This window comes from Ambystoma mexicanum, chromosome 1p, assembly GCF_040938575.1.
Source record: "Ambystoma mexicanum isolate Mex_15411 chromosome 1p, UKY_AmexF1_1, whole genome shotgun sequence".
In the NCBI taxonomy this organism is placed as follows: Eukaryota; Metazoa; Chordata; class Amphibia; order Caudata; family Ambystomatidae; genus Ambystoma; species Ambystoma mexicanum.
The window spans coordinates 138,665,895-138,693,823 of record NC_090921.1 but is presented as its reverse complement, the minus strand read 5'-3'; the positions used below and the strand labels follow the sequence as shown (position 1 = coordinate 138,693,823).

Genomic DNA, 27,929 nt, shown 5'->3' with positions numbered 1-27,929 from the left:
CAGGATACAGCTCTTTGGTCAGGTGAGCTGCAGACTACGCCACTACCTACAGGGCCTACCGATGCCACACCTACCCAACCGCTCTGCCTGTCATCTATACGTGTGGTCGGGTCGGTGAGTCTCTGGGAAGAATGACATGTGCTCCCACGGCAACCAAAGCCGACTTATCTGGCACGTTACACTCAGTCTCCGGCCTAACGCGAAGGGTGCAAGTGGTGGTGCCGCTGCTACTGGTGTGGAGGCACCGACTGCTAACCGCAGCACGGCGGCGACCCTGTGAAACCAGCCCTACTGTGACAAGTCCACCCAGACCATGAAGAATCCTAACCCACCACTACATACTCAACCCGAGAAGATGGAGTCATGAGGCTCAAGACTCGGTATCCAAAAATCACAGCTGATGGATAAAATCTATCAGCAAGAAGAAGACAGACTGGTGTGGATGAAAGAGAAGACCCCCTCCCCACCCCCCGGGGCCGACTGGGAGCTGCTGCAGGTGTGCCCTAGAGCTGGCCGAGCTCCTGGGTTTAATGCCAGTGGTTGGTAAGAGAGTGGAAATTGCGAAACCTACGATTAACTGGGGGGGGCAATGGGTGGGGTCCCCACAAAGCCAAATGAACTCAGGCGAAGGAATATCTTTCTTACTTATGCCTACTTGCTTGCTGGAAGCAGTCCTTCCCCCACACCCCCCAACCCCGCACCTTGAGGTGAGGTTGTGCCCATTTCTACATGATGACCTATTTTAACTCTTACGTTTAATGCACTTTCTGTAACTAACGCCTAGATGCCTGAGGGTTTTGTGGTGCGCTGAAATAAATGCAAAAATGAATTCTTACTCCAAGAGCTGTGTTGACTTCGGTCTCTAGACAGAGTTGTGGACATGATTTGCTGATGGATAACATGAGGAGCGCCTGGAAGGGCATGTGTCGTTATTTGAAGGTGGACGCTTTGAGGGAGCCCGGTGCCTCGGTGTGGCTAAATCCTGCTATCAAAATCGATGGCAAGGTGGTCTTTTGGGCAGATTGGTTTCTGGGTGGGGTGAGGTGGGTTGCTGATCTGTTTACAAATGGTCGTTGGATGAATGCAAGGGAATTGCAGCAACAATATGGTATTGAAAACTTTAGACCCTCTGATTTTGTGAAGCTTAAACGTGCGATTGGAGTTGTGGATTTGGAGAGGAAAAAAAATTGCATTGGATCTGTTTGCAAGGAATTTGGTGGGTTCGGATGGGGGACTGGCCAGTCGCCTGTATAAAGCATTTGTGTCATGTTATCAGGGGAATGCTTCTTTAAGAGAGGAATGGGGCAGGAGAATCGGATTGGATATCACAGACGGCTTATGGCAAAACATGTGTGTGAATGTGAAGTTGTGCTCGCTGGGACTCACGGAAAGATCGAGGCAGATTAAAATTCTCAATCGAATTTATTGGACACCTGAGAGAATGTGTTACAGAGGGTTGTTGGAGAGTGCAGATTGTTGGAGGTGTTCATGTGAGATTGGTACGATGGACCATCTGCTATGGGATTGTAGGCTGGTGAGACTGTTTTGGGGTGAGATTGGACGTGTGTGTGATGAAGTGATTGTTGGTCTCCCGGTCTTGGATTTTAGTGTGATCATATTGGGGAGTGATGAGTCTTTGGATGATCTCACTCAAAGCGAGAAGAAGTGGTTGTTCAGAGGGGCGATGACTGGTAAAAGAATTATATTGAGGAACTGGAAGAATGCTTTGACATTGAATGTGGAGACGTGGTTGTCTGAGATGCAGGAATTGGCAAATATGGAGAGAGCGATGTATAGGAGACTTGGTAAATTGGCTTTCTTTCAGAAAATATGGGGTAGATTTTTGCAGTTGTTTTAAATTGACATTATAGTTGTTTGGTGGGGGGGTAATTGAGAGATGTATTTGAGACGTTAGGAATTTAGGGTATTGTATATCTCGCTGTGTACATAGTACTGTGTAAAATGTTGTGCTTTTCTTGTGTTGTTTTTTCATGTGTTATTTGATATACGCTGATTGTATTGGGATTTGTTATGGATGTTGTGTAAATAAAATTTCAACAACAAAAAAAATGCAAAAAATAAATAATTAAACATCTCCGTATACGCCACCTGCCTGAAACCTCAAGAGCTCAGCATGGGAGGTAACGGCCTTTTTGACGGTCATGGAGCGAAACTAAGCAAAGCAGACGCCCCGAGTGGCAAAGGGCTGACCCAAGGCTGCCAGTGAAACCAGCGAACAGGCTGCCCCAAGGGCTGGCTAAGCCATCTCGTGGGTGCATTGGCCCCTCCCTGTCTGCCTCTGGGTCAATATCCATGCATGGAGTCCCCAAACCGCTATCTAAGCAAGGGAAGCGCTCCGGGATAAGCGCCATGACCGAGCCCTGGGAGGGAACTGCACGCCTGACGCTGGACAGGGCAGAATGATGCAGAACTTTGCTCGGATCTGTTATAGGGACTGTTTGCTCGCAGGCATAATGAAAAAAAGACATCAAATCCCCAAATGCCGTTTACCCGACAGCGCTTCGCGGCCACTTCAATTGCAGTAGGCGCTACGTGAAGGAGATGCACCCCACCAGCGGTCCAAAATGCCCCGATTACTGCAGTAACGGACCTTCACATCGGCTAAACCCAAGCACAAGTGGTGTGGGGGCGGGGATGGGTCACTGAAACAGCAGGGGGTTCTGCATGCAGACCCTACCCCTGCGGAATCCCTGCCTGTGTCCCCCCCCGCCCCCACTCCTAGCCGACAGCTTTGCTTGATCTTGGGAGCAAGGCGTCCCTCTGCTGTGCGCTAGATTACGGCCTCGAGGCGCGCTACATGAGGTCATTAGTATCCCAATGCCCCAGTGTTGAACCTTCCTTTCTCCATCAGTGGGATTCTAAGGGTTGTGGTACGCGGTCACTGCAACTCAACGAAATGGAGTGCCGTAAAGCAAAGGCCTGGAGTGGAGTGTTGTGTCTCTGGTCACGTGGGGTGCTCTGAGTGTCCACGGGGAAGGCAGTCAGGGGTTTCTACATACTCCACTGTGGACCCAGGAGTCTGACAGCTGTGCTCTGATCCTGGCTTCTCGGGTTGGCCAGACGGTGTGACCCTCGGCAAATGTCGTCTTCCAATCCCTGTCATTTCTCATTGATGTCATGGCAGGTCGTGTGCAGAAACGGACCCCGAGCATTCATGCTAAATGAACAGTGGCGTAACGGCCAGTGGGCAGATCGGGCGTTACCCCCCCCCCCCCACCCTCCAAACCCTAATATTTGGTTTATATGGACTTGGTATGGCTGACCCACAGAGCCTTGGCAGGGCAGGGCACAGCGGCTGCACAGTCAACAAATGCCCGGCAATTACTAATTTAACACGTTTTATTGTTGGCGCCTGCATTCTTATGAATACATGTTTAGGCAAATGAAATCGTGGTGGGGGGCGAGGGGGTTAGTGCTTGCATGTCAGGGGGCTGATTGGAAGGGTGGGGGAAAGGCGACAGCTCAGTCTCACAGCAGTCCTTAAGTGGGTGCTTTCAGACGTGAAGGAGAGAGTTAACTGCTTGTAACATTCAAGCTGCACTAGACTATTCTCATTAGAATGCGTAAAGAAGTTAGAGGCCCGACACAAGTAGGTTCTACCCTCCCCCACAGTATTTGAAGTTAGCCTCTACCAACATTTGAAGGGTTAGCCCCCCCAACCCACCCTGAAATGTTAGTCTAGTTGCACCCCTGCAAAGGAACATCTGGACACTTTACATGTGCACGAGGTCACATCCATTCCAGTAATTGTAATACAAAAAAATATATATATAACATAAAAATGCAGGCATTATACGTTCATAAAGTACACACACAGAATGCTTTGTAAACAAGCACTGGCAATCCAACAGTTTGGGCTTTTGTGTAGGCATGGGAAAGGCACTTGCCAGGCTCAGTCGCAGTGGTATTAACTGCCCATTGATGGTAGCAGGTGGGAAAATGGTGCAAGCACCTGGGCATATAATAGCAGCACCTGGAAAATGCCAAATGCTTATACACAAGCCAAAACTGTTGGCTTTGCCAATGCTTTTTTTATCAGGACGTTAGTGAAGGACACAGAGTGCTTATAAATCAAGTGGCTGAAGGCACACCTGCAAAGACATTTGTATTACCCCAGCAGTGGTATACAGCTTCAATTTAGTCATTAACGCTCAGAAGACTGCTTTGAAGAAACATTGGCAGGCACTGTGGGTGCAAAGTTTGATAGTAAGGCTTGATTAACACAAGCTCAAAGAGTTCCCATGTGGAGGTGTTTTGTGCAGGGACTGGCAGTCATAGGGATTAGCATGGCCAAGGTCAGTGAATGGGTGGGCACATAATAAACACCACCTACAGGCTGTGCGTCCCTCCTCATATGCCATTTCTGCCTATCTGTACTCTAATGCAATAGTTTCGGCTTATAGGCGATGCCCCATTGTCATGTTCCTTTTTTTTATTTCAGCCCTGGCCCTACACGCAATGGAATTCGCTTTTTCGCACGTTGCCGTCAGCAGCGATGTACAGGGTGTGAGGCTGTGGCGTCAGGAGCAGGGGGGTCAGGGAGGGGCACGCTGCCCCTCCCCCAGAGACCAGGACATTTGGCAGTGAGACACCTCTCCCGTTCGGCACCTTAGTGAGGGATCCCAACGGGAATGATGTCCCGCTGGCAGTGCAATGTGTGCTGCGCAATTCCTGCTCAGCACGGTAAGAGTCCTGGCAGCAGGACACCCTACTCTTTCAGAACGGGAACGGGGTCCCGCTGCCAGGCCAATGTCCCAAGGGGCTCCGGGCGGCAGAGGGGCTCTCGCGTCGAGCATTTCAATGTGAGCCATTAGGCACTGATGGGAGGGAGGCTTCTATGATCATTCATCCAACGTTTTTTTCGAGGCATTTTTTTGCTGACATTTTTGGCCTGAAAAAAGTCATCGAATTTTGTTTTGTTATTTGGGGGTCCCTCCCAAACTCCCCCTGCCCTATTATTTATTCCCTGTTCCCCACCCCTTATATGCCCTTAGTCCCCATCCCCCATAATTCTTCGAAAAAATGCAGTAGGGAAAAAACAGGCAATTAATGAACTTCCAGCCAGGAGGGAGGGAGACTATTAGCAGGGACTTTATCCCTTTAGAAATGGGAATGGGAGGGAGTGGTGAGAAGGGTGCATAATGTTGCATGCTTTATGAAATAATGGCTATGGCTTTAAAACCCAAGGGGGATTTGTTAGGCTCACATTAATCTGCATGCTGCTACTGTGACTTTGCATGCAGGATGGGGAGAATACAACTAAAGCCATACTCCTATTGCTCAACATATTGCTATGACAATATACAAAGTGTATAGTTAGTTTACTGTGAAAGGAGAGTTTACTGTGTAATGTGGTTTGCTTCCAAGGCATTGCTTTAAAGTATTATTTAAGCACAAAGTATTCTTAAGGCTTGGGAGGATAGCTCGAAGATAGAAACTCCAAAATCACTTGGGGAGGACACTCCACCACATCCAGACCTGTGGACTGTGGCGTTCCTCAGGGAGACAGTTTCTCGCCACTGCTTTCCAATCTATATCTCCGCTGTCTCTGCTACCTCCTTTCAAGACTTGGGATTTATTTGACAAACTTTGCCGATGACACACAACTTATATCAGAACTGTGCGGTGACCATATAATCGAAACTAATAGACTCTCAGCCATCTACAATACCATTGAAAATTAAATGAAGTCACACTGGATGTGTCTAAATAGCTCCAAGACGGAGCTTATGACGAAACCTAGACCCAGCTTACTCCTCCTTTCTTATAAAGGATTCCACTATCAAAGTGTCAGACAAAGTCAAGACACTCGGGATTTACTTACAATCCTCATTAGGAGCCGAGGCTCAAACGTCGTACCTCAAGCGGAACTGCCAATACTCTCAAAGGCTTCTATGCCGCGTCAGGCCCCTTCTAAACACACAAAATAGCGCTGTAATAGCGAGAGCCACCATCCTGTCACGGCCGGACTATGGAAATGCCCTGCTCTTGGGAGTCAGTAGTAATTGCATCAAGCAATGTCAAATAATACAAAATAACGCAGTTCGATCCATCTCAGGCAAGTCCAGAAGTGAGCACATAACAAATGACCGAAAAAATCTCCATTGGTTAGCAATGAAAGAGCGTATCGCCTTCAAATCTTTGACACTGGTCCATGGTTGCTTACAAGGAGCAGCCCCGGCCTATCTGAAGAAGGAATTCAAGTGGTATGAGCCAAGCCGAAGCCTAAGATCTGAAAAGCAGGGACTGCTTGAGTCAGGCCACTTCAAAATAAAGCTACGGGCCTAGGTAGAGCATTCTCCACCAAAGCCATCTCATACTGGATTGAGCTACCCTGTCATCTTAGACTTCAAAGCAATTTCCAAATATTCTGAAAACAACTCAAAACCACGCTCTTTAGATAACCTCAGAACCATGCCACACTAGAGCGTACTCTGAAGCCTCTGTCGTCTCTCCTCTTTGTTGTCGTCCTGTGAATCTTCAGTCCACGTGTCTATGTCGCGCCCGGATGCTTGCAAGCTTTCGGCACGTTATAAATGTATAAATAAAATAAAATAAAACATGCTCGCCTTGGAAACAAGACAACACAGAGCAGCCCAGATTCGATCCCCGGGTGCGTGCTTAGAAACCTCTGGGTATTAAGCATGTTATAAATAACCTATCATATCATAACTTATCATATCACATGAAATGCAAAGCAAAAACTTAATAAATATCTTTATCAAATAAATCTGGGAAGATGTGCTCAGTTGCCTAAATTTCCCACATCCCGGTTTCACCATTTAACCAAAGTGTGTGATCCTGGGCAAATCATTTAATCACACTGTGTCTTATCTGCAGCTCTGAAAGTGATTCACTTCATAGCTTATGGTATAATATCATGCTGTTATTAAAAAAATAAAGCCTAATTGCTATAGGGTTACTCCATACATAATAATAGTGCAATTTAGGTATTTGGCACCACAAAGTTATTTGCCACTTGACTTACTCATGGCAACTTATTCTAAAGTCACTTCCATGGTTCCTGCAAATATCAAAGACTGGTGATGCTCCTTGCAATGTCCTTTTCTGTGAAGTTGTAGAGAAGCAGGCGGACGCATTTTCCCTAACTCCCGCCCCCTCACCGCCGTCATACTGGTACATTAGGAGAAGAGCCTTATTTGGGACTCCCTGTGTTATGGCTATACAGCATCGAGTGTACGAGAGACGGTGTCCACTCAGACAACTGTATTGAATGTATCCTTGCACTGAGAGAGTGGAAGGATATCGTGTGGAAGGATGTTTGCACGCACCATTGGACATCATGTAGTGCTGAGTGAAATCTGATGAGGGCAGAGTGATATCATGAAATAAATATACGAGGACATACGGAAACGATTTGAAATTACTAAAGAGTGACGATGTAACTGAAGTGATACCTGTACAAAATGATAAGCTAATCATGTACGTAAAAGAAGATAAAATAACTTGCTGACCAATAAATGTAAATACACAGCAACGCAAGGTAGATGAGACTTGCTAGAGAGGAAAATATAACGGACAGCCATGATAGGAAAATGGACGTCGGCTCATGTAAAAATTCAATCCAGCTACCTCAGAAACAGACCAGGGGTGCAGAGTCAGGAGACCTTGGAGAATTAGCTTCATGAGCAAAACGAAGAGGAGTCTATGTTGGCCTGGGATCAAGGATGCTATTTTAAGGAATAGCTGCAAAGCACAAAGGGAGGCAGACGGATAAGCCATGGCCGTGAAACATGTTTCTCTTAGACTAAAGAAGACGAAAACATTTGCAAGAGCCAAACATTGGACAATTAACAAAGGATAAGGCTCCTACAAGACGGAGTGAGCAAGTCTCTCGACAACCAGCATTATTGAATCAAATAGCAGTAAATAAGAGGTTGAAATTGACAAATTTGCAGTCTCTCCACACATGATTCAGAAGTCAAAAACAAGAAGCTATTCATTAAGCTCTGGATGAAAACAGTGATGTGCTTACACTCCCTTGAATGTCCCAGAACAGAGAGCAAGCTACAAGATCGACTACAGACGGGGAAACTTTGGCTCATGGTCAGTCTGATGAGAGATAATGGACTAATCGGTAAAGGGGGTTGGGGGTGGGGGTAATCTGACGTGGCTCAAGCACCTGGGTTTTGTTTCGCTTACGTGCTGCTAGCCGAGCCGAAAGTCCACGGTTGGCTGGGAATGTCAACCAATCAGTGGGTCTGTGGGGCAACCTGCTATACAATGTTGCATTGACCAATCCTCTGCCATTTTGTGTGCTATAATTAGTATTATACGTCTTTAGAGGTAGTTCGAGGTGTGCTTACAGATACGAGACAACCAATGAAGTACTAACCCATATGTATTCTATAAGTAGATATGTTCCCCTAACCAATACCTCCTGTCGATAGTAGGATGATGTCATAGATGACGCATATTAGAGTATAGAACCTCTGTGTAATCAAGTTTGTGTGTGAGTGAGCAAGCATCAGTCCCAGAGGCGTTGCTAGGGGGGGGCTAAGGGGGCTATAGCCCCTGGTCTTTTGGTTGTAGCCCCGGATAGAATCTCAGGAGCTACAACCAAAAAGCTAGCTAGCCCCCAGTCCTGACAGTTCCGACATTAGCATAGCCCCAGATCTTTTACAGACCTGGCAACACCCCTGATCAGTCCTATGTCTGCCAGATGACCCTGCTTTATTAAACTGAGAAGAAAGTAGTACTTTGCCATATTCCTTGAGTCTGTCCGGTTATTTGGTCTGAGATCGTCCCGGGAGGATAGCTCAGCAGCAACGTGCTCGCCTTGGAAGCAAGACGATATGAAGCAACACAGGTTCGATCCCCGGGTCGCGCTTAGAAACCTCTGGGTATTTAAGCGCGTTATAAATACGCAACTAAGACAAAACAACTACGCAACTAAAACAAACAGTTCCTGTAACAGCGCCTCGGTGCCCGTGGGCTGTGTGAGTGCTTTAAAAATGCAAATAAATAAATAATCATTATTGGTCATCCCATCTAGCAAAAGAGACGCTTCAAGGTGCTAGCGCACAAAGTCATTTCTATTGGTGCAATCCATATGCACATCTGGAGGTTTGCATGTATTGTGCCCCAGAGCGTCTGGACAGAGCTCTAATAGACGAGTTTCCTGCACCTGTAATGCTCCTGCAGTTTTCTTTTTTCTGTTATGTGTGGAAATGCCATCTACCACTAATGTTACCAAAAAAGTAGATTGGGGCGGGGGTGGGCGGTTAGGGGGCACGAATGAGGCCCTATGGAATTGCGCGCACTGCATTTGGGAGGGGGTGGGGGAGTAGCTGGACTCTTTTCGTGGCTCGCCCCCCACTCTGGCAACGCTGGACACCCCCCTGGTGTGAGGCGTCTAGCGGTGATAAGGCGATGTCTCCGGACCCGCCGCAGCACGCACTTCGAATTGCAAGGTGCTAGCACACCTCCCCTTGCCCGCTCACTTGGTACTCACTTGAGCAGGCCAGGCAAGGGTTAAAGAATGGGTCACGATCCGCGCAAGAAACCTGTGACGAGCAGATCACCCACAGATCTCCGTTGCAAGTGCATAAACCTGTCGGGCTATCTTGGGAGAGGGTGGATCCTGTGAGCTACAGGTTACGCTCAGGTTGCTGGGGTCTCGGCTGCGTCTCCTTACTGTTCATGCTGTACCCCAGAACCTTGCAATTACAGGCATATGGCACAAGACGCGCCCCCGACCTCCACCCCCCACAAACGCACACACACACGCCCCTGCACTGCACAATAGACGCGCCCCCGGCCTCCACCCCACACGCACACACACGCTCCTGCACTGCACGAATAGGGCGGCGGGCTCGGGCTCCAAGATTCGCCCCGGCTTCCACCCCACACACGCACCTGCACTGCACGAATAGGGCGGCGCCCCCGGCCTCCACCGCACACACGCGCTCCTGCACTGCACGAATAGGGCCGCGGCCCGGGCTTCAAGTGCTCCCGGCTTCCACCCCACACACGCGCACACACACGCTCCTGCACTGCACGAATAGGGCCGCGGCCCGGGCTTCAAGTGCTCCCCGCTTCCACCCCACACACGCGCGCACACACGCACACACACACGCACACACACGCTCCTGCACTGCACGAATAGAGCGGCGGGCCCGGGCTCCAAGACGTGCCCCAGCTTCCACCCCACACACGCGCACACACGCTCCTGAACTGCACGAATAGGGTGGTGGGCCCGGGCGTCAAAACGCGCCCCCGGCCTTCACCACACGCACACACACGCTCCTGCACTGCGCTAATAGGGCGGCACCCGGGCTCTAAGACGTGCCCCCGCCTCCACCCCACACACGCACGCAACCACACGCTCCTGCACTCCACGAATAGAGCGGCGCACCCGGGCTCCACAAGACGCGCCCCTGGGCTGCACCCCAAACACGCGCTCCTCCACTGCACGAATAGGGCGGCGGGCCAGGGCTCCAAGACGCACCCCGACTTCCACCCCACACGCACACACACACGTTCCTGCACTGCACCAATATGGCGGCGGGCCGAGCTCCAAGACGCGCCCCCGGCCTCCACCCCACACACGCGCACACACACGCTCCTCCACTGCACGAATAGGGCGGCGGGCCCGGGCTTCAAGAGCTCCCGATCCCGACATTGTTCGTTAGACCCCCACCGTACCCCCAAAAGACACAAGGCGTTCGAGGGGCATAGCACGGCATTACCTTGCGGGGTGCCGCGGTGGGCCGGAGGCCATGGTCGGAGGAATCCTTGAGGCATCCTTGCTCTGGCAGCCTGGGAGGCGGCGGCTCCAGCGTAGCGCCTTGAGGCCTGGCTCCACGCCCCGCGTTCTGGCCGCTCTGCATCGTCTCCCCCCGCCCTGCTCCCCTTTCTTGCTCCTCCTCGCCCTCTACCGAGGGGTTTTACCCCTTCTCTCACCTGCTCGCCCTGTAACTCCGTGTCACGAGCCCGCCTGTGTGCTTTCTCTTATCATCGCCTTTTCAGAATAGTTCCAACTTTTCCCCTCGTCCCTTCTCCTTATTTCCTCCACTTCCCTCCCCTCTCCAGTTCCTTCTTCTTCCCTCGGTTATTCCGCCTCCCTGCCCCTTCTGTTCCGCGTCTTTCCACCGCCGGCCTTGTCCTCTTTTGTTTCCCCTTTTTTACCCGTCTCTATAGATCCCCTTTCCTATCTCCTCCAAAATTTCTCCCCTCTTCTCTTCCCCCGCTTTACCGCCCTTCTCTGCTTCCTCTTCACGTTTCCTCCTCTTCTTTCCTCTCGCTTGTCCTCCCTTCTCTCTTTGTCCGCTCTTCTTTCCTCTCGTTGTTTCTACCTTCCTCTCCCTTCTCCCTCCTTTTTACCTCTCGCTTTACCCCTTCTCTGTTTCCTTCCTCCCTGTCTTCTCCGTCTCCCCTTTTCTTCCCACCCTTCTCCCCCTTTCTCACCTCGCCCTTCCTCCCTTCTCCTCCCTTTCTCCCCTGCCTTCTCTTCTCTTTCTCCCCTCTCCTGTCCTCTGGCTTTACCCCTTCTCTGCTTCCTTCCTCCCTTCTCCCCTCCTCTACATTACCTCGCTTCTCTGTCACCTTCCTCCGTTCTCTAGGTGTGCACTTTTCCTGACCTCTCTTCCGGTCTCACCTCCTCCCTTTCTCCCCTCTTCTTTCCTGACTTCTCCTCCCCTTCTCTCCACTCCCTTCCTCCCTTCTCCTCCCTTTCTCCCCTCTCCCTTCTTCCCTTCGCCTCCCTTTCTCCCCTCTCCCTTCCTCCCTTCTCCTCCCTTTCTCCCCTCTCCCTTCCTCCCTTCTCCTCCCTTTCTACCCTCTCCCTTCTTCCCTTCTCCTCCCTTTCTCCCCTCTTCCTTCCTCCCTTCTCCTCCCTTTCTCCCCTCTCCCTTCCTATCTTCTCCTCCCTTCTTCCCTCCCTTCTCCCTTCTCCTCTTTTCTTCTCTCTTCTTCCCTCCCTTCTCCTCCCTTTCTCCCCTCTCCCTTCCTATCTTCTCCTCCTTTCTTCCCCCTTCTCCCTTCTCCTCTCTTCTTCCCTCCCTTCTCCTCCCTTTCTCCCCTCTCCCTTCCTATCTTCTCCTCCCTTCTTCCCTCCCTTCTCCTCTCTTCTTCTTCCCTCCCTTCTCCTTCCTTTCTCCCCTCCCTTCTCCCCTTCTCTCTTCTCTCTTCTTTCCTTCCTTCTCCTCCCTTTCTCCCCTCTCCTTTCCTCTGGCTTTACCCCTTCTCTGCTTCCTTCCTCCCTTTCTCCTCTCCTCTTCCTCTTCTTTCCTCTCGCTTGACCTCCCTTCTCCTCCCCTCTTCTTTCCAACCTTCTCCTCCCTTTCTCCCCTCTTCTATCCTCTGGCTTTACCCCTTCTCTGCTTCCTTCCTCCCTTTCCCCCCTCCTCTTCCTCTACTTTACCTCGTCTCTCTGCCACCTTCCTCCGTTCCCCAGATGCGCACTTTTCCTGACCCCTCTTCCGGTCTCACCTCCTCTCTCTCTGCCCTCTTTGAGCCCGGACTCCCCAGCTAGCCCTTTATACCACAGCGCCCTAAATAGAGGCTCTCTTCCACCCCCCTCTCCCTCCATACACATCCATCGAGGAGATGCACCTGCCAATCACTCCCCTCTGAGATGTCTCACTTAAGGGGTACAATGGCTCACCCCAAATTTGGCATGCGGAGGGAGGGGGTGCTCTTTGTTTGGGTATGTCTCACTTTAAGGGATTAGGAGAAAAACCCCAATACAATGGGATGCATTTGAAGAGCAGGCCCGGTGACCTTTATGACCTCGAAAGTGATCCCCTTAAGCCTGTCACTTGTCTAAACACGGTGGCTCAGTGGGTTTGTGCAACGGCTGCTCTTGAGGTATCATGTATGCATGGGGTGCGGCCTGCACTACCAATAAAACAACCACAAAAAAATCTGTTCATAACTACACCCCCCTCCCCACAGAGGAGGTCAACAGCTCCACCCTCTGAGGCTGTTGACCTCCTCTGTGGGGAGGGGGGTGTAGGGGAGGGTTACGTGTCCTCCTGGGGTCCCCGGTTCTTGGCAGAAGTTAGTCACGGCGCCACATCTGGACTAGTGTCCCTTTTTTGAGGCCGCATGTAGGGTAACGTCCTCATCTCAGAAGGCCTCCTCTGGGACGGTGGGCCATTCTGCAGGCCGCGTGTGGGGGGAGGATATGGGCATCAAACCCGCTTGGGAACAGGACGATACCGTGTAGTGTGGGTTTGCTCCATAGTCACGCGGCTAGAAACTTGTAGAGTCGGGGCTGAAGCGCTAGATGTGAAGGCCTTCTTTGGGACATTGGGCCTCGTTCTGGAGGTTCCATGTGGAGTAATGTTGTCAGCTCCAAAGACCTCCCATGGAACATTGGGACCTGCCCTGGAGACCGCATGCGGGGACTGTCCTCACCTTTCAAGGCCTACTCTGGAACATTGGGTACTTTCTGGAGGCCACATGCAAAGTAATGGACTCCTCTCTGAAGGCCTGCTCTGGAACTTTAGGTCTCATTCTGGAGGTCACCTGTGGTGTATTGTCTAGTTCTGAGGTTCACGGCTCGAGAGTCAACAGGTCGTGGAGTCCTCACCTCTGGAGTCCACATGTGGGGGTTACCCACATTTTCGGATGCCACATCCGGAATCATGTTTCCAATTAGAGAGGCACTTATCTGGAGATCTCTCCCCAGTCCAGGTCTATATGCTGTGCACAGCACGGTCCCAGAGGCCTCACCTGAAATGTGTTGTCCAGTTCTGGAGGCCTAATCTGAAGTAAGGTGCCCAATCTTGGAGACCTCATGTGTAGCGCAGAGTCCAGTGCTACAAGCCTCATAGGTATTGTGATGTAACGTGGTCTTGCGTGAAGCATCATTGCTATTTCGGGGGCCTCATCTGCAGAAAAAGAGAGGGGTGTCAGTGGGATAGAGGCGGTGGACAGCTGCGAATAGTGTGTTGCTGAGGCGTGCTGGCCGGCAGAGGCATGCTGGTCGGCTATGGTACAGAGGCGTGCTGGCCGGCTGTGGCGCTTTGGCTGGCCAGCTGTGGCGCTGAGACGTGCTGGCTGTGGTGCTGAGGCATGCTGGCCGGCTGTGGTGCACAGGTGTGCTGGCCGGCTGTGGCGCTGAGACGTGCTGGCCGGCTGTGGTACTGATGCCTGCTGACCGGTTGTGGTGCAAAGGTGTGCTGGCCGACTGTGGTGCTGGGGCATGCTAGTTGGATGTGGCACTGACGGCTGTGGTGCTGAGGTGGTGTGGTTGTGGCTGTGGCGGTGAGGCTTGCTGGCTATGGTGCTGAGGCGTGTTGACTGTGGCACTGAGGCGTGCTTACTGTGGCACTGAGGCATGCTGGCTGTAACGGTTTATTGAGAAGCCACCCTCAATGCGGGGAGTTCCTTCCCTCCCCACTCACGTGCTTATTCAACAAACTGTTCAACAGATTATTTTTTAGCCCCAACTCCGACACATATCTTGCCCGTTGTATCCGTCTCCCCTGAGCTACCAATGAGCCAAGAACCAGGCCGGTGTACGGGAAATATATTGATATTTATTTAACTTAAACGTAATAGAAATTTGCACGAAAATGTTAAACACCACTGTATCCGTGGCACAACGCAATCAACTTCTCTCAGCATAAAATAAATCACATAAGTGAGTTAAAAAGAACACGATTACAATTCTTAATTTTCTGCAAATTTCACCTTCCAAAATAATTACACTGATCAATAAAGAAGGCACTACTGTAATGTGCGATTTTAAAATACATATGGCAATTATAATTTTGCCCACACTTTTGGTTTAAAATAAACACAGGGTGATTTATCGCTTCATTTTTCAGACCTCCCCTCCCCCATTGCTTTGATCTATGTTGGGAAGTCAAACAAAACAATTGGAATTTCAGATCAAAGACACCCCTCTTCTTTAAAAAAGTCTGGACCAGCTGGACAAGGATTATCCAATTAAATTATAGGCTATAGTTTTCAGCGCACACTGGGAAGAGAGCTTTGTTAATTTAGAATTTTAACAACATTCACCCTGTAGTGTTCTGCCAATTAGGGAGTTAAATTAAATTAATATTTTTGCTTAAATAGGCTAAGGATCTACACAGTTTTGTCCCCCACCCACTATAAAGGCAAAGAATTCAAGGCAAGCAGACTCCCCCACGTTTTGGTTTCCCAGGGCTCAGTTCTGGAAAGCCAGCGGCATCTCACGACACTCTGGAAAGATAGGGCAGGGGTCTGGTCACTCCACTATCAAAGATTGCCTCCACCATAGGACCCAGTCATCTTTTAGGCCTTCCTAGAGATAGACAGCTCCACCCAGGTGCACTCTCAGCAATCTCCTCTGGTGTCTCCTTACAGCTGGCAGATGGTAAGTTTCAGTAGCCTTCCTGATGCTCTGTCTCTTCTCTCTTCTCTCTGTCCTTCCGTCTTTTGCCTTTTTTGTCTGTCTCTTTTTTCCTGTGTTCTAGTTTAGTCCCCCACATGTAGCAGTGATGACATCACCAATTGTACAATCTTGGGGAGGTACCCTGCAATAATCCCTTCCACTAGCATTGGACAGTTACCCTTCTCTCTCCTATCTGACCCAGCCTCCAAGTCAGGATTGTTTTAGGTCTGAGTCTGGAGCACCATATGGCAATTCCCATTTGTAATTGCTTCTTTCAACATTTTGGCAAAAACTAGTTATGTATCACAACTTCATAATTTTACTAGCAACTGCCATACTAAACATATTTTCTGATTTAGCTAATCATGGAGAATTAGATGAGACGACAACCAAGTCCGTACGATGTAGCACGGCCATGTGGCACATTTCTGCTGTTTCCATAAAAAGCACAACAGTTATGAATATGTAAGTTATTAAGGATATCCCTAATTTCATTTTACATCAGTTCACTAAATCTCACATTTGGAACATGTTCAGATCAGCCAGAAACCTAGTCTTACTGACCATTACAGTTCCCAGACTCACAGGCAGATGCATTTTATAGCCCCAAAATCGCCTGGAATATACATTAAATATGGTACATAGATGAAATCCACCCCCCTTATGATGGCTGAGAAAAAGGCCTAAGTTATAATAGTCCTATTAAATAAATTGTACATCTGTATGTTCAACAAAGGAGAGATCTGCTTCATCCAGCACGGCCATCTGTCTTCCCAGCCTGTGACCGGAGGTTTTTTAGGAGTCCCTCTGAAGTTGGTAGTTTGCTCTTTGAAGTTGGAGCCTCCAGTCTTCAAACCTTTTAGTCATGCTCCAGCCAAGGGGAACCTGTCCTGCAATAACTGCCTTCAGAGCCAGCAAGTCTGGGGAACACTGGGCTTTCGACACCTTCAGCAGGAAATGTTATTGCGGTTGGTCATTAGATGGGAGCTGTGACATCCAGGCTAGAGTGGGAGTTTTCGTTGTGATGTTTTGGCCTCAGCCAGCAAAAGGGTCTGCCTTGGGCTGACATTCTTTTCATTAAGACAATGTGGCACTGGAGTTTTGTGGGTGTAACATAATATAATGATAATGATGTGTTATTTATATAGTGCCTTAATCCAAAGCGCTTTACAGAGCACATTTTTACATACAATATCACCCAACCAAAATTGGTACTCATTTATCGAGCTCGGAAGGATGAAAGGCTGAGTTGGCCTTGCAGAGATCCGAACCTGCGACCTGCAGATTATGCTCAGATCGCAGCAGCAAGCGCTCAACCCGCTGAGCTATCTTACCGGCTATACATTGTTCTTTGTCAACTCACACATCATGTTTTGTTTTCCTGAAATGTTTCTGTGAGCAGTGATATTTTTTCAGCTTTGCTTTTTTCAAACCGTTTGCTCCTGCTTTTGTAAATTAAAATGCTGCTTGCCATTGGTAATGACAGGTAGGCCCCTTTCCACATGCCTCTTTAACTTTACTTGAAAAACAAAAACAAATGCCAGGCAGTTTTTGTATCTGTGTTTAAAATATTGCTATTCATGTGAAAGGGACTTCAGTTTGGGGCCTTTAAATTCACCCTACATGCATGGAGCTGAGGTGTGCTGGCCGGCTATGGTGCTGAGGCGTGCTGGCCGGCTGTGGCGCTGAGGCTTGCTGGCCAGCTGTGGTGCTGGGGCATGCTGTCCGGATGTGGCGCTGATGGCAGTAGCACTGAGGTGTTCTGGCAGTGGTGGTGAGACTAGCTGGCTGTGGTGCTGAGGTGTGCTGGCAAGCTGTGGCGCTGAGGCATGCTGACCGCCTGTGGTGCTGATGTGTGCTGGCCGGCTGTGGCGCTGAGGCTTGTTATCTGTAGTGCTGGGGCATGCTGGCGGGACGTGGCGCTGATGGCTCTGGTGCTGAGACATTCTGGTGGTGGCATTGAGGCTTGCTGGCTGTGGTGCTGAAGCATGCTGTCTGTGGCACTGAGGCATGTTGGCTGGCTGTGGTGCTGAGGCATGCTGGATGTGGTGCAGAGGCGTGCTGTGGTGCTGCGGCTTGCTGCCCAGATGTGGTGCTGACTTGTGCTAGCTGGATGTGGCAATTAGGCGTGTGGGCCGGCTGTGGCATTGAGGCATACTAGCTGTTGTGCTGAGGCATGTGGGCTGGCTGTGGTCCTTAGGTGTGCTGGCCGGCTGTGGCGCTGATGCGTGCTGGTTGTGGTGCTGAGGCGTGCTGGCTGTGATACTGAGGAGTGCTGACCGGCTGTGGTGCTGAGTCGTGCTGGCCAGCTGTGGCGCTGAGGCGAGCTGGCTGTGGTGCTGAGTCATGCTGGCCGGCTGTGGTGCTGAGGCTTGCTGGCCAGCTGTGGAGCTGATGCATGATGGCTGTGGTGCTCAGGCTTGCTGGCTGTGATACTGAGGAGTGCTGACCAGCTGTGGTGCTGAGTCATGCTGGCCAGCTGTGGCACTGAGGCGAGCTGGCTGTGGTGCTGAGTCGTACTGGCCGGCTGTGGCGCTGAGGCTTGCTGGCCGGCTGTGGAGCTGACCCTTCTGAGGCATGCTGGCCGGCTGTGGTGCTGATGCGTGCTGGTTGTGGTGCTGAGGCGTGCTGGCTGTGATACTGAGGAGTGCTGACCGGCTGTGGTGCTGAGTCGTGCTGGCCAGCTGTGGCGCTGAGGCGAGCTGGCTGTGGTGCTGAGTCATGCTGGCCGGCTGTGGTGCTGAGGCTTGCTGGCCAGCTGTGGAGCTGACCCTTTTGAGGCATGCTGGCCAGCTGTGGTGCTGATGCATGATGGCTGTGGTGCTCAGGCTTGCTGGCTGTGATACTGAGGAGTGCTGACCAGCTGTGGTGCTGAGTCATGCTGGCCAGCTGTGGCACTGAGGCGAGCTGGCTGTGGTGCTGAGTCGTACTGGCCGGCTGTGGCGCTGAGGCTTGCTGGCCGGCTGTGGAGCTGACCCTTCTGAGGCATACTGGCCAGCTGTGGTGCTGATGCGTGCTGGCTGTGGTGCTGAGGCTTGCTGGCTGTGATACTGAGGAGTGCTGACTGGCTGTGGTGCTGAGTCGTGTTGGCCAAATGTGGCGCTGAGGCGAGCTGGCTGTGGTGCTGAGTCGTGCTGGCCGGCTGTGGCGCTGAGGCTTGCTAGCCGGCTGTGGAGCTGACCCTTCTGAGGCATGCTGGCCAGCTGTGTGCTGATACGTGCTGGCTGTGGTGCTGAGGCGAGCTGGCTGTGGTGCTGAGTCGTGCTGGCCGGCTGTGGCGCTGAGGCTTGCTGGCCGGCTGTGGTGCTGATGCGTGCTGGCTGTGGTGCTGAGGCCTGCTGGCTGTGATACTGAGGAGTGCTAACTGGCTGTGGTGCTGAGTCGACCTGGCCAGCTGTGGTGCTGAGGCGAGCTGGCTGTGGCGCTGAGGCGTGCTGTTGGGATGTACAGTCCTGGGTGTGGTCGTGCATTTCTATTTCATTTGTGGCGGTGAGACGTAGGTGTGTGTTTCACATGGAGGCGAAAACCCACACCTACCAAGCTGAGAGTCAGCGATGCAAGACCTGGTGGGACGAGGGGGGCTGTTCTATAGCTAGAAATGGCAGCAGTGGCATTGCCCCATTAGTGTGGCATTGGAGGCAGATCGTTGTCCTGCGCACGGGGATGGATTTTGAGTTTGTGAAGAGTATTAGATGGTAGGCAGCGCTGGTGTTTGGGCCGGCTCTTGCAGGGTCCGAGATCCGGCATCAGATGTCTGCCGGATCTCTGGACCCGGCCTGCCTCAGCCCCAGCCTGGTGCAGCACCGGAAAGACAAGGCTTGCTGGGACTTCCCAGGGGAATACAATGCATGCCACGTGCCTTCTTTTCACAAGAAAGGTCGAGGTGTAAAGGGCGCCCTTGCAAAGTACTCTCCGAATAAGGGAATGCTGGGAAATGTGAAACGTGTTCCCAGTACAGTCCCGCATGGGGGGAAGGGGGTGTGCAGAGCTTGGCAGGGGGCGCTGTCGGGCTTCTTCCGGCTGTAGAAAGGAAGAACAGAGAACTATAGAGTTTCAAAGACAGTGGCTCGCGGCCTTGTCTTGCTGGCCTCAGATAAGAACATTTTCGTTGACAAGTTGCTGTGCATGTTTGCAGCAGAACTAAAACATGACACTCTGCAGCAAAGCATGGCCGGGAACGGGGTGCATTTTTTTTACTCGGTTGGTCTATGGCTGGGGGCTTTGCTGAATTGGATTCTGGTATTTGTAGTCTCGACTCTCAGACAAGATGGGGAGAATGTCACAGTTGGATACGTTTTGCCTAGCATATGTCTCCTCATGTTTATAAAAGATGGCTTCAGAACAACACAACCCACGTGTAAGGTACCCACACAAATATATATATCATTAATATGTGTGCCTACCTTACTATGGTTTGTGTACTTTTTAAGCCATCTTTTATAAAGATTGGCACTGTTGAAAGCCAAACAGGGGGCTGAGGAGTGGAGATGAGAGTGCATGTGAGTAGTCAATATTTGCCCAGGATGTCACGTGGCAAGAGAGCTTGCAGTCCTGGAGACTGGAGCAGTTCTTTCCCCTGATTATGGCCACGTGCTGCATTTAAGGGCACTAGGAAAGGACACATGTGGGTGGACAGTGTCGCAACACCCCTTGGGTGTATTTGAGGCCGGCAAGCTTGCTCGAGTGTTTGGCTACCAAGATTTCATTCAGGTTTTCACGTTCCCAATGTTGACGCTTACTCAGAAAACATCATAAAATTGTCATCAACGCACATGTCTCATATTAGAATTTTTTTTCTCCATGGAATTTTGCACTATAGATTGCTGGGTTTAAAAGGTGACAACCTTTTATACTTTAGGTCGTAGTTATTGTACAGAAGCAGCATGAAAGAAATTGCACCCATTTGTACACTATTATTTGGAAAATGTCCTTTGAGAGTATTCACCTGCCAGCTCCGCCCCCTTTGTACTTCGCCCCTGCTCCAAACTCTACCCCCACCCTGTCCCTTGTGGGGTCCCCCGTAACATATTTTCCATTTCCACTGCTGATGGCAGGAGATGGAGACGTGAGTCAGTTTGGGGGAGGAGGGGGCGTGTGAGGGAGGGCAATGGGACAGCGAGGACTCCCCTCCTAGTTTAAGGCTAGACTGGACCGGCTCCTGTCTGCTGTTTATCTGTCATGGCCTCACTGTTGAGCAGTTGCGCATCAGGAGGGATCCTTCTTACAATTCCTGGTCTGTTTAAGCAGGTATTGTGCCTAGTTACGGAGGCTTCGTCTGGCAAATGGTCCAGTTCTGGAGGCCACATCTGCTGCCTGGTGTCCCATTCTGGAGGCCACATCTGCAGCCCGGTGTCCCATTCTGGAGGCCACATCTGCAGCCCGGTGTCCCATTCTGAAGACCACATCTGCCATCTACAGCAATGTGTTATGATCTAGGTAGGGGCTGTATCTGCAGCCTGGTGTCCCATTCTGGTGGCCACACATGTAGCTTGGTGTCCCATTCTGGAGGCCACATCTGTAGCCTGGTGTCCCATTCTGAAGACCACATCTGCCATCGACAGCAATGTGTCATGATCTAGGTAGGGGCTGTAGCTGCAGCCTGGTGCCCCATTCTGGAGGCCACATCTGCAGCCTGGTGCCCCATTCTGGAGGCCACATCTGCAGCCTGGTGTCCCATTCGGGAGGTCACATCTGCTCTGCTGCCTGGTGTCCCATTCTGGAGGCCACATCTGCAGCCTGGTGTCCCATTCTGAAGACCACATCTACCGCAATGTGTCAGGATCTAGGTAGGGGCTGTAGCTGCAGCCTGGTGTCCCATTCGGGAGGTCACATCTGCAGCCTGGTGTCGCATTCTGGAGGTAGACAACAGCTGTCTCTCCCCTGTTAAGACGGATTTCTGAACTCTGTCCTGGTGGCGCAGAAGTTCAGAAGGCCAACCTAATTGCTTGGAACAGGGTAACCTCTGGACGAGCCAGACCAATCAAGGTAGCGATCGCGGCGGTCAAGACTAGGTCTCAAGAGGGGTGAGGGTGACTGAAAGCCCGCAATGAGTACACAAAGCAAGAGCGCTTACAAACTACTCCAAACAGTTGTTATATCAAAAATATATACACATTTATTTTAAGGCCTTTAAAATAATGACCGCAGCGAGAAAATCACAATATCACAATATTAAGCCAACACATACCATATCAACACAATATATATACAAATACGACAGTCGCAAGCGTTATATGCACAAAATGTGTAGTCCACCTGAAAGGGAAGGAAAACAGGCAGTGCGATAATGCTTTAGACTCAGTTCGCCTTCAGAGGCACCTAACTAGATGGAAGTCCGAGCCCTGCAAAGAGTGGAGCCTTGAGCTCAAAGTACCTGCACACGCTGGTGCCAACGGGCAAAAGGAGAAGCTCTTCGGAGGAAGTCAGGCAGTTCGGGTTAGTGCACCACAGAAGAAGAACAGGTTCCGCGACTCAAGCGCAGCCTCCACAGTGAGCAGAAGCAGAGCGCGAGTACGGACAAAAGGGTGCTGTTTTTACACAGCGGGGAAAAGCAATGGGCTACTGCAGGAGGGCGACCAGATCCTAGCTATACTACTCACCGGTCCCCGATGCAAGCAGACCCAGGCTTCTCCACGTTAGTTTCAGCAGCTGGCAGGTTCAGAAGAGCCGGGAATGCCTCGTCGTCGTGTAGAGAAAAAAGACGTCCCAATCGAAGAAACCTGCACAGTTTTGTCACCACCGCAGTGCAACGGAGCGGCCGTGTGTATCTGAGCCAAATGTACACTACTCACTTCAGACTTGGGAACGCCAAGTGTACTAAGCGTGTGAGAGTGACAAGGACTCGAAATACAACACAACCTGGCGGCGGTTACAGAGCAGGACTCCCGTGTAAGCTGGTCAGTCAACTGGATGGCCCAGAGACGCTTCCGAAGGCTTACTGGCAGGAGATGATGAAGTCGCCGAGAATAGCTGTTCCTGCTATTCCAAAGGTCGAAGCACCAGTACAGGCCTTCTGGTTCGATCAAAGGAGGAAAGGGTTTCACAGGACGACGGCAGTGCAAAGGAGGAGTCCTTCAGCGGGTCACCAGCGATTCCTCGGTCCAGCCTCTTGGTTGCAGGATACTTGGCTCCTGTATTCCTTCGTTCGTGAGAACTCAGGAGATCGACATGGTAGTGGTGTTTCCAGCCCCCTCTTATCCACGGTTCCCTTCGCGCCAAAACGGAGGGGAGCCAATGGGAGATCCGCTCATCAACACACACACCATACGTGGACCAATCACGGACCACGGTGGTCCCAGGCATTCACACTACCCTAGACTCTCTGGCACCCAGGATGTGTATTGGGACCAGACATCCCAGCCCACACCCTGGAGGCACACAAAAGACATGTAGAAGCCCGCGAAAGCAACCACGTTTTGCGGGAAAGTACATGCCCAAATAAGGAAGGCCCCGGGTCGCTTGACCTGGGGAAGGTGAAAGGAGCAAGACGGTCAGTGGACAAGACAAAGGAGCCTCGTGGTCTGGCCATTTTGGGAGCCAGGCCACCATTTTGGGTTCAGTGCGAAAAACGCGCTCAGAACGCCAAAAGGAGCTCAAAATACACAAATCGATCGCTGCCACCATTCCAGTCCCTGAATGACTTGCACCGATCAAATACCATCCTAAACGAGTATCTAAGGCCTGTAGAAGGCTAGAGACCCAAGAGAGCTGTAACTTAGCTTACAGTGCCCTCTTGTGTCATGTTGCACTAAAGCCGCAACATGATAAAAGAAACTACGGGAAACAGCGTTCCCCGGTACTGACTGTCTTAAGGGCATGTCAGTTTCCCCATAAGAAAAGGAGCGAAAGCCCAGAGGAGTGCAGCAGAAGGCTGCACTTCTCTGGCAAAGTCAAGAACAAGGTGAAAAACAACAGCAAAAAGTTTAGGGGTTGCCACATGGAAGGAAAATTACCTACAATTACGAAATCTTTCCTAACACTCGCCCCTCCCAGACTATGGACAGGGGGAACTAATCCACCCCTGGATGAGTCTCTTGTTCAGGTCGGTTAAACATTCTGGACAACCCATCAGCATTGCTATGTTGGACACCTGGCCTATGCTCAATAGTGAAGTCGAAGCCTTGTAGACTTATGGACCACCTAAGCAACTTTGGATTCTCCCCCTTCATGTTCATTAGCCACTTTAACGGCTTATGGTCAGTCTGCACAGTGAAGTGGGTCCCATAGAGGTAGGGCCTCAGCTTCCTTAGGGCCCACACAACAGAGAAACATTCTTTCTCTACCGTGGACCATCTGAGCTCTCTGTCCTTAAGCTGGCGACTAATAAAACCGATAGGGTGTTCCTTACCCTTCTCATCTACTTGTGATAGTACAGCTCCTATCCCAGTGTCAGAGGCGTCCGTCTGCACGATAAAAGGTCTTTGATAATCCGGGGCCCTAAGGACAGGGGCCTGGCACAAGGAGTCTTTTAAGCCATTGAAGGCCTTCTCACACTCGTCGGTCCAAGTTACCTTCTTGGGTTTCTTCGGAGTTGTGAGGGCAGTCAGAGGAGCAGCTATGGTGCCATAGTCTGCCACAAAATTGTGGTAATACCCCGTGAGTCCTAAGAAGGCTCTCACTTGGGTTTGCGTAGTGGGGGTAGGCCAGTCTTGTACTGCTTGTACCTTACTGGGTAGAGGCTGTCTCCTCCCTCCACCTACTTCATGTCCAAGGTGAACCACTGAGCCTTGTCCATTTTGGTGAGGGGCCACTCAGACACCCTCAAAAGAGCTATCTGAAGGACTGCTTGGGAACAGGTCAGGGAGAGGTTCAGACTCCTCTTCCTCAACATCTGAAGCCAGTAGCAGTGCTGCGATTTCGACGCTTGGGACGAAAGCCTTCAGCCTATTCACGTGAAACACTTTTGGAGCCGGTTCAGGCCTTCCAAGGTCCACTAAATAGTTAACCTCACCCAGGGGCTCCACCACAGGGTAAGGGCCTGACCATTTGTCCTGTAAAGCTCGAGGCCTTATGGGATTCATGATCAGGACTTGCTGACCAAGTGTAAAGTTGATGAGGGAAGCTTTCTGGTCGTACCAATGTTTCACCAGCGCTTGCCCTGCCTTCAATTTATCACTAGCCAAGCCCATCAGAAGTACCATCCGTTTTCTGAGCCCTAGCACATAATCAACTACATTGGTAGTAACAGGGGGAGTGGGCATCTCCCATCCCTCTTTGACGATGGCTAAGGGTCCCCGTACGGGATGACTGAACAGAAGTTCGAAGGGGCTGAAGCCAACACCCTCCTCTGGTACCTCTCGGTAGGCAAACAGTAAGCATGAAACAAGAAGATCCCACTTTCTTCTCTGAGGCTCCTCCAGAGCCCCAATCACGCTCTTTAACGTCCTGTTAAAACGCCCCCCCAGACCATTGGTCTGGGGGTGGTATGCAGAAGAGAACCTGTAGGTGACCCCACATTCTTTCCACATAGCCTGCCTATACTTCGACATAAAGTTGCTGCCATGATCCGACACAACTTCTTTAGGGAAGCCAACCCTAGTAAATATGCCGAGTAAAGCTTCTGCAACTGACTTGGCAGTTACAGTTTTCAATGGGATGGCCTCAGGATACCTGGTTGCATGGTCGACCAGCACCAGGATAACCCTATTGCCCGAGGATGTTTGCGGGTCAAGGGGACCAATGATGTCGATCCCTACCCTTTCAAATGGTACCCCCACAACTGGGAGCGGTACCAACGGAGCTTGGATTGTCGTGCCAACCTTACCAGACAACTGGCAGGAGGCACAACTCCTGCAGTGACTTTCTACTTGCACCCCCATCTTGGGCCAGTAGAAGTGCATGGATAACCTTTGCTTGGCCCTCTTCATACCAAGGTGACCAGCAAGGGGAACTTCATGCGCCAACTGCAGGAGGAAGGGCCTAACAGCAAGGGGAACCACCAACCTCCTATGGTCTCCTTCTGTAGACTCTGTGGGCTCACTATACAGGAGTCCACCTTCCCAATAAATCCTATGCGTCCCAGGAGGTTCACCCTCAAGCTGAGCGCAGGCCTGTCTCCTTAGGCCTTCCAGAGATGGGCACTCACGTTGGCCTTTACTGAATTCGTCCCTATCAGGACCTCCTTCAACTAACAAGTCTTTTAGTTCAGGATGATCGTTGGGGTCGAATACTTCAGGCATCGCCACCTCCTCGTCAGACCCGGGCGATTGACCAACTTCCTCCACCGCAGTGGTAGGCGAGCTCGGGGGAATATTCTCTTTACCTCGTCTTGACTTGTCGACTCCTTTCGCCTTGGGTTTCCCCTTCGGCTGGGGCGGCGTATTGGACTTGGCCAATGCTGCCCGTGCTTGAGACCGTGTGTAGGGTCTTTCGGCAGTGTCTCCTACGAGCCCTAAAGCTCTGAGATCATTACCTAACAAGACCTTTCCCGGGACGTTTCTCTGAATGCTCACTGGAATCCTGACTGCTGTACCATTTAAAGTAAGATTTACAGGTATTACTGGAAACATACGGAGGGGGCCGTCAGCCAACTTAGTGGGCATCAGAGTAGCTCTGGCAACTTCCTCTGAGTCTACCAAGGTAGAATCCACTACAGTGCGACTGCACCCACTATCCCTAAGAGCTGGAGTATCCACTCCATTGATCAGCACACTGTCTTTAAAGTAGTGCTTGGTATTATCCGGAATCCTAGCATAAGCCTCTGCGACTTTAGGCTCCCAGGAACCCAGGGACACTAAAACTACCTCGGCCTCTATCCCGCTGGGAAATGAGTCTGAGGAGAAGGATGCTCCTGTAATCTCTTCTTCCTCGTAGGAGGAGAAGGCCAGATTAGCGGAGTGGACCCCCAAAGGTCTAACCTTACACCGGGGATCCCCCTTCACATGGTCAGTTGCTCCACAAGAAAAACAAGCCCGAGTGGGTCTGTTTACGTAGGGAGGCTTATTGTAACCAGAGTTCTGTTTCGGAGGCTGACCTCCACTACCCTGTGAGTTCTCTTGTGTCTTACCCTTATTTTTCTTTTTGTGGCCCTTATGGGAAGAAGATTTAGCAGATTCTCCACCCTCCATATCTTTGGACTTTTTCCCTTCCTCCTGCTTACCAGGATGAGTTTTGTCCTTATGGGACACTCGATGTGACACCCATAAGTCTGCTGCAATGGCCAGCTTCTTAGGATCTATCTCCTTCGAATCGGCCAAATGCTGCTTAAGCTCCGGGGAAGAAGAAGCAAAAATGTGTTCCAGCATGACAAGATTTATCCTGCCTTCGAAGGTAGAAACCTTATAACCTTCGACCCAGCCAGTTAAGTTTTTCCAGGATTCAGTGACATAAGATACCCAAGTACCACCTTCCTTTTTCTTATACTCTCGAAAACGCTTTAAATATTGGGCCGGAGTCTTCCCAAACTTTAAAATGAGAGTTTGCTTTAACATTGCGAAATCAGCTCGCTCAGCCTTCGACATTTCCATAATGGCACTACAGCCAGAATGGGGTAGTCTGCTGAGTAACCATGCAATCTTATCAGCATTGTCAACTTGTTGAACTTCGCATGCATACTCAAACGCATTCAGCCAGTCCATAATGTCATTCCTTTCTTCATACACACTGAGCAGATCTTTCGGAAACCGTGGATGAGAGGAAGCCCCAGACCCATGTCCAGGACCCTTGGACCCATTTGCAAACTGAAGCTTGGCCAGTTCCAACTGGTGATCCCTGTCTTTTTGTTTTTCTGCCTGTTCGATTTTTAGTTTGGCTATGCTGAATTCAAGCTCCTGCTGCCTAAACCGCAGCTCTTGCTTCTTGAATTCAAGCATAGCCTCCCCATCAGCACTGGCAGAGGAAACATTAGACATCACATCCTCCCTGTCCTCGTGGTCGCGATGGATCAGTGCAGCGGCAGAACCGTCGGTTCTACCAGTGAGAGCAGCCCCACCACCTTCTGCACTGTCCTCAGAAGTTATAGCGTCAAGCTGCGCTTCTTGCCACGCCACGATTCTTTGGATCATTTCCAATTTAGTGCCTTGAGAGGAAACACCTCTCTCCGCACACATCTTTTTCAGCGTTTCTGATTTGGAAGCATTTAAAGTTAACAAGGTATTTGTTTCCATACTGTTTGATAGGACTATGGCCTTTTTAAAGTTATACTACAACAATTCACTACGTGTACTGGTTGGAATAACCTGAAATGCCTTAGTTCGTGCGCAACACTGGATACCTTCAGTCGTATCCCACCGCTGTACACCAATTTGTTAAGACGGATTTCTGAACTCTGTCCTGGTGGCGCAGAAGTTCAGAAGGCCAACCTAATTGCTTGGAACAGGGTAACCTCTGGACGAGCCAGACCAATCAAGGTAGCGATCGCGGCGGTCAAGACTAGGTCTCAAGAGGGGTGAGGGTGACTGAAAGCCCGCAATGAGCACACAAAGCAAGAGCGCTTACAAACTACTCCAAACAGTTGTTATATCAAAAATATATACACATTTATTTTAAGGCCTTTAAAATAATGACCGCAGCGAGAATATCACAATATTAAGCCAACACATACCATATCAACACAATA

At 50.7% G+C, this 27,929-nt stretch overlaps 1 protein-coding gene and 1 long non-coding RNA gene across 2 annotated transcripts in view; one reads left to right on the top strand and one right to left on the bottom strand.

Moving 5' to 3' along the window:
- The window catches only part of LOC138567143 (transcription factor HES-1-like), a 74,812-nt gene extending 63,401 nt beyond the window's left edge, over window positions 1–11,411 (bottom strand). The window contains exon 1 of the mRNA XM_069645074.1: window positions 10,734–11,411. Within this exon, the coding sequence (XP_069501175.1) occupies window positions 10,734–10,874 (141 nt within the window). The 5' untranslated portion in view covers window positions 10,875–11,411. The remainder of the gene's footprint in view (window positions 1–10,733) is intronic.
- LOC138567150 (uncharacterized) overlaps window positions 1–27,929 on the top strand; it is a 445,111-nt gene that overhangs the window by 120,323 nt on the left and 296,859 nt on the right. The gene's annotated exons all lie outside the window — the stretch shown is intronic.